We start from the raw sequence: 7,252 nt of genomic DNA, 5'->3' as shown, positions 1-7,252 counted from the left end.
TTCAAAGATTTAACCATGAACTTTTTCTAAAATTTATGTTGATTTAAACAATTCAACATATATTATAAAATATTACAAATTTGTTTTGCATCTTCAGTCAGGACCACAAGCATGCAGATTATTTTGTATCTTCGTTGCATTTTTAGAATACATAATTATTAAAAATCAACAACGTTATATTTTGAAAATTGTTCAACATGTATTAAAAATCATTGTGTAGAAACAATAAATTTTATAAATGTGTTAACACATGTTTGTAGAAATGTAAGAATAATTTTACACTAAATTTTTTAATACACATTGAACATTTTATGAAATAGATGTTGTAATTTTTTTGAATGCATCGCATACATTTTTGAAAAATACATTTATAATTTATTAATACACGTGAGAATTTTCCAAAAATATGATGATTTTTTTAAAAGCACTAAAACTTTTTTAAGTTGATGGTAGGTAATATGTTGAATAGTTCTTTTTTTCAAACGTGAGACATTCTTAATATTTTTTTCAATTTCAAACAAATCAATTTTTTCTTTTTTATTTCACCCAGTTTCTTGGTAAAATAGAAGCGTATTAGGATATTGCACAGTCAACTATTATAGGCGTAGTGATTAGCACATGTGTGTAGGCTGTTCGCCCTTGTACGTTCGAATCTTGCCAGGAACTTTTTTTATTGCTATTTTATCTCATGTGCTGACATGCGAGGCCTAGATGTGATAGGTGGGATCGATGCAGTTTGACGTATTTAAATAAAATGTCAAGAGCTTTTGTGAAAATTATATAAAGTACAAGGAGTTTTCTGTAAAACAACCATGACGACACTCCTCTCACACCTTATTACTATTTTATCTCATGTGCTGACATGCGAGGCCTAGATGTGATAGGTGGGATCGATGCAGTTTGACGTATTTAAATAAAATGTCAAGAGCTTTTGTGAAAATTATATAAAGTACAAGGAGTTTTCTGTAAAACAACCATGACGACACTCCTCTCACACCCACTGACATGTGGGCCGATGTCACGTTGGCACGCCATGTGGGCAGTGCATATGCCGGGATACGGTCGGAGGCACCGTATTTGAACGCTCGGACAAGTTACGGCACCAGTTTTGTGTATTTTATAAGTTTAGGCACCAAAGTGACCGCACCAGACAAGTTGAGGTACCCGTGGTGTATTTGACTCTAAATTATATGATCCCCGGAGTTGGCAGTTCTGCAAATCATTGGTCCACATCAATGATTTACTAACCATACCAGATATCCCAATTCATAGCAGAGTTTTCAAATGAAGTGTACAAAACTGCCAGATTCGCAAAGTTTTACAAAAATCTTCTCTAGGTTGAGACATGCGTGACACAGAAATATATTTTTAGAAAGGCATAAGATATTTTTTTCTTTTTTGGCAATAATCTTAACTGCTAGAAAAAAAAAACGCTGCCACGCCCAGCCCAGACACGAGCCATACGTGACACAGAAAGACTAGAAGAAGAAAGCCACTGCCGACGAAGCTGCCATATTTTCTTCTTAAATGAATTATACAAAACAGACAGATCCACAGGGCTTTACAAAAAAATCTTCTCTAGGTTGAGGCAGATAACTTTAGGATGAAATGAACTATCCACAGAAGGATGACAGAAAGATGTTGTAAACGCGGCAAAATTGGACTATACCTAGTTCCTTGAATCGACGAAATGGTTTGCTGAAAAAGATGTTCGACATATTCCTCTGTGCTGTACTACACTATCAAGATTTCTGTCATGGGCAGGTGATCGAACTCACGGCTGATGCGGCAGTTGCTGTACTTCGCGCACCACATCAAATTGTCTTCTCAAGAATGCTGTCATCTTAACACCAGGATTATGGTGTCAGGTGCTCAGTCCGCATGTTGTTTTCTTGTGAGACGTAGATTGATATACCAAGTCGCGAGGCAACGCAGTATCAGTCCCACAAGTATCTTGAAGATGGCGAGGATAAAATAGGTCAGAACTGACCAGAGCAAAATCCAGAATATTCTCCAGGTAAACGGCCCAGCAGGAAGCAGGGTGGCATACACTGGAGTCAGCACACGAATTACCTAGAGAGACAATGAATACCTTGCTCGTTAGTAAAATATATGTACATACAAATTGGCAGTATAAGAGCATGGACATTTGGACGTCACTTACCACACAAGCAGGGGCAAGGGGGATGAATGTTAGATCTTTCTGACGGTCATCAGGTTGCTCATTCAATATCTGTGCACATATTTTTTCAGCGAGACGGGCATTAGTAATAACATCAGATGAAAAGGTTCAATTCTTGGCAAGTGTCTAGATAGAATTTCCTAAATGACCCTATCAGGATAAAGGCAAATACATGCCACAGAACCACTGACATAAAACTACAAACCCAACGAAGCAAAACAACAAGAGTAGTAAAACAAATATTTCCCACAAATCAAATAAGCAGTGTTCCGCATGCATGAATGCGTGTTAGCATTTTTAACTGATAGGGTCATTTACTCTGAACCTCATTTGTTGTTTGTTTATTTATCCGAGTATCACAGGGGCATAGGCTGTGTAGCCAGCAATGTATTTGAACCAAGATACGCATGCCAAGTTATTTGTCAGCGTATCACCTGCTTGGATAAGTCTTCCAGAAACTCTGAATAAGCAACTGGCTTTATCTCATTAAATTTTGCAAGGAATGAGTGCTTGATAGCATCAATAAGCACTTCACACATAAATACATAGGAAGCATTCTGCAGTGACAAAAGGAAGTAATATTACTTTTTGAAATCATCCAAGTCTCTGATTACGACAAGAACAGAAAGGAAAAAAATTCAACATACAATAAGAAAACTGTCAAACCATGGCCCCTCTGCTTCCAAGATATTTTGAGCTAGTACAAACAGTAAAAATGCTGTGATATGAAACCTCTCAATGATATCTGCAAATCAACAACTCAAAAATTAAGTGTTGAAAAAAATGATGAAGAAAAAATGTAACAATGGCATGATAAATATAGAACACACAGCCAATTGCTAACTAACCACGTGTAGCATAAAACATAGCAGTTATATTGCATGCAGTGAACCGTTTGCAACCAATGCTCACAATTTCTTGCTACTACGGCACGAAAGGGTTTTGAACCTTGCACTTACAAAATGGCCAAGAATTTGCTTCTAGAAAGTTAATGAATATCCAATATGTAAAAAGGTCTATGCAGACAATTTATCTATGGAGTCCAACTCAGCACGGTTCATTCCACATAAGGAGATGGAAGTGCTGAACACTAAGTAGCTAGACAACAACAATAAGCCACACATGACATACTGACAAATGCAGCTATGCAGCAACGATGAATTCAAAAGGATCATCCAGACGATGGAAACGTAGCAAATACAGTCATCCATCAGCATCTGATTTAGAATCATGGAAATGACACAATCATAAGCACACTCACCATAGTAAACCAGATTGTGAAGGTTCTCTTTGCTAACTTTCTTAAATACATTGCTTTTAATCTCGGCAAAATTATTGGACACCAAAAGAGCCAATAGTGCATTATTATGGGCAATAATACATGTTGACAGGGTGATAGCTTGGGCTAAGAGGACAAATGAATGCACAAGTAATGACTTGTTAAGGAAACCAAATCCAGATTAATATGAAATGGCAGCAGCAAAGGTTAATAAAGTAAACTTACAGTCGAACTGAAAGCTGGACGAACTTATGTTAGATAAAACTTAAGTCACTGTGATTCCAACTAAAACTAATGTTACACGATGACTACCATGTCTTTACTGTGAGCTTATAATCAGCTCGGTGCTGCATATCAGTGTGGGCTACATAGTTTTCCTTTGAATTGGGGAATTCTGACATCTCAAACTTGTAGAATGTAAATAAATTAAACAAAGGCATGTAAAAATAAGACAGGATAGTTTGGAGCCAAGGATATCAAATGCGAGGACTGCAATAGCTCCATCCAAAAGGAACCGCAACAGTTCGAATGTGACCCTGTCAGTTGAACATGTTGACAGTCCCTCAGCTGAGTTGAACAAAACTTGCAACACATCCTCGCCAAATGATTGACATAGTTTGTCAAAGATCTAAAAGTAACAGAAAAAGGTAAGTGTGCTAACTAATAAAAATGTACATACATTTAAAAAAAATACTTCCCTCACCTCTAGTACGTTGTATACCACATAGAGCTTGATCGTGCCCTGGCCACGAATGACATGGTAAATCAAACTAATATCTGACACACAAAACAAATTGTTTGAGGATTATCAATTATGTGTATCATTTTAGTTTGGCAAAATCAAAGGGAAAATAACGAACCTATCATTTGCAAAGAAGCAACTCCTAGGGCTAGAACTACAAAACATCCATAATCTGACAAATCAGCAGCATTTGGCCGAAGAAACTGCCTGTCACAAACACATTCGATAAATAAGTACACGGCAGTATACGGCCGAAAACAAAATAGTAAAATGGGAAAGGGTGGTGCATAGTGTGTACAATCAAATGGCAAATATAAGTAAACAGATGAAAAATCACTTAATGTTACAAGCACTTTGTGCAGCACTAATGTAAATAATTCAACAGGATTTCTCCTGCTGGTATAGTCATGGCTATCATAAATGTTTGCCACTTTAAAAATAGAAAAGGTACGACCTACCAACTAAACTAATACTGGCAATAGACGATAGCAATCACATAATCAGACACTTAACTAGCAAAGCAGCAAGGTGTCATTAATTTATTCAGAAAAGATTCACTTCAGCAGACTAAATTATTCACTTCTGCCCAAGATGTCCTCATGCCAAAAAAAAACAAGATGTCCTTATTTTTAGATAAAAAAGATACCATTATTTTATTACAGAAAAATGGTGAGCGATATGGCAGAATAACACGATTGTTCTCGGTTTTAAACGAGAAAGTTCCCTAAACATTTTTGACACAGTTGCTGTTGAATTTTGAGCCTGAAATATTGTTAACTATGATACAAATTATCAATCAAAACTAATCATGTAAATCCCCAAACATTCTGAGGCCCTCTCTGAAAGTGCTTAACTTCACATAGAAGTTTTTAGCTAGTTTCTTGGAAAATCTTAAACAAAGAGTTAATGATTTGAGCAAGGGATTAAGCTAATCTGAGAAGGCCTATAGAGATGTCTTAATAAAGTTTTAAACTTGTGGTAGCTTTAAGTTTAAGCAGAGACCTCCCAAACATCACATAAATATGTTCCAATAGGAAGTAATCTCTAGATTCAGTTGCTGACAACAAAACCGAATGGTATCCTCTTTTAGGAACAAAATCATAAAACTAAATTTGGTAAATCATAAAACTTAATGGAATCCATACATAACAAAATAGTATGCACATAATCTATGTGTAAATAATCAAGTTTACAGCATCATCGTGAACCCACCTGGTTTTCAGAATTCGCCATACTGTCATCACAATTCTTGCAGGCATGATGGTGAGCAAAGACAGAAAGGAATCCAGGCAGACAAAGAATCCTGCGACAATTAGCTGCAGCATTGATCACAATCAAAAATCTCCCCATGATTACAGACATGCTACATCTAGAACTACTGAACTGAAACATTTAGCTATCTTTTGAATGTGGTTGTCAATTGTCGAATACATTATTTTTATTAATTTATTAATTACTGCAAAAAGCATAACTCGTATCTATTCATATCTTAACAAGGATCTGAATTTAATTATATATTCATTTCAGTTAAAATATGTGCTGATGACATGGTTCCAGAAATATTACAACTGATGCATATTGGATTCATCTCCAGCAATGCTGGCAAACTATTCCAAATAATTTAGAATGCCCTAAAATTCGAAATAATTAGGATGGCCCTATAATTCCAAAAAAAATCCAATATATAGGGTACAAAGAAGGGGGCATATTTGCAAGTGAGATATATACCCGTTCACATCTCCAAGGCACATGAAACATAGTGTTGTAGACCCGCTGTCGCTTCTTGTCATTACCCACTGCAATTGTACTCCTAAGCGAATTGCCGCTATACATTTCTCCAATGAAGTATCTGAATGGTGAATTGTCACGGCGCTCGACTTCTGCAGTATCACATAGTTGAAAAGAGGTGTAAATGCATACATTGAACTAATTCAGTGTGCAATAGGAAATCTGACTAAAAGTTGTTCTCATATATGGCCAATACAAAGCAACAACGATTAGACAGTCAAAAAGAAATGCAAATCCCCAGACTAGTAATGATAGTTTTTAGAGGTTTCCATTAAAAAAACATGAACAGAGTACCTCACTAGTTTAAATTATTTGCTTCAACTTTCTGTAGTTATACTATTTTCACCCATTTGTATCGTATTGCACAAGTCCGTTTGACGAGCTTATAGAAAATCAGTGCATCCTTATTTTCTTACTTAGAAAATGCAGGTTATGATATGATTATCTGCAGGTTTTCTGGTGAATGTTTACATATTCCAACTAAAAACATGATGCCAGTGTTCTTTCTAAACCAGGTACACTTTATTTCTCAGGATCCTCCAACTTTAGCAGGACAGGCAAAACCCATAAGGGAGCCACTTCAGTGTGCCCCAAAAGTAATTCCTAATTTGTACCTCGGGCTGTTTCGCTGTTTCGTTTATGTCACAATGTTCATAGACTCTGCTGGTTGCTGGTACGAAATTCACAAGTGACACACTCTAAATGCGAATGTTATAACCAGCACCATCAAAACAACGTCACAACATGAAAGAAAGGTAACAGAAATCTGTACCTCCGAGAACGTTGCTGTTCTCCTTGATGTACTTTTCCCAGTCCAGCGACTCATCCTTCTCCAGTTTCTTCACGACACCGTTCGCCTCAGGCCGCCGGGCCGGGTCAATCACATCCGGCACCGCGGCGGCGGCGGCGGCGGCCGCGGCGCTTTCACGCGAGCTGCTTCCGCAGCTGCTAGCCGCGTCCTCCGCAAACGTCACCACCCTCCCATTCCCGGCCACGTTCCTCTGCCTCAACTCGACACCAACATACGCCACGCAGCTCGTCGCGGACCTCTCCGCGTCCGAGGTCTGGCAGACCTTCTCCACCACGGGCATCAGATCCGCGACCCTGAGCGCCGCGGGCGGGTGGGCGTCCACGCGCGGCTCCTCCTCCGCGATCGGGGGGCTCTGGAGCCCGCCCTGCTTGCGCCTGGAGCGCCTCCTGCGGCGGCGCTGGCCATCGGAGGAGGTCTCGGGGAGGGAGCGCGGGGACGTGTCGTCGTCCA

The 7,252-nt window shown here is 38.5% G+C and overlaps 1 protein-coding gene across 1 annotated transcript; it reads right to left on the bottom strand.

Annotated features, from left to right (window-relative positions):
• Positions 1 to 1,496: 1,496 nt before the first annotated feature.
• On the bottom strand, positions 1,497 to 7,247 carry LOC125529252 (protein POLLEN DEFECTIVE IN GUIDANCE 1; the record flags this gene model as incomplete). The annotated part of the gene is made up of 11 exons (XM_048693660.1): positions 1,497 to 2,073; positions 2,165 to 2,233; positions 2,617 to 2,739; positions 2,830 to 2,927; positions 3,444 to 3,611; positions 3,939 to 4,089; positions 4,165 to 4,238; positions 4,322 to 4,410; positions 5,416 to 5,519; positions 5,932 to 6,083; positions 6,764 to 7,247. Coding segments are annotated over 11 exons (1,713 nt in total), but the record flags the coding sequence as incomplete, so codon positions are not given.
• Between the last annotated feature and the right edge of the window lie 5 nt (positions 7,248 to 7,252).

Source organism: Triticum urartu, unplaced genomic scaffold (genome assembly GCF_003073215.2).
Source record: "Triticum urartu cultivar G1812 unplaced genomic scaffold, Tu2.1 TuUngrouped_contig_5458, whole genome shotgun sequence".
In the NCBI taxonomy this organism is placed as follows: Eukaryota; Viridiplantae; Streptophyta; class Magnoliopsida; order Poales; family Poaceae; genus Triticum; species Triticum urartu.
The sequence above is the reverse complement of the archived record's forward strand: the minus strand, read 5'-3'. Positions and strand labels throughout refer to the sequence as shown.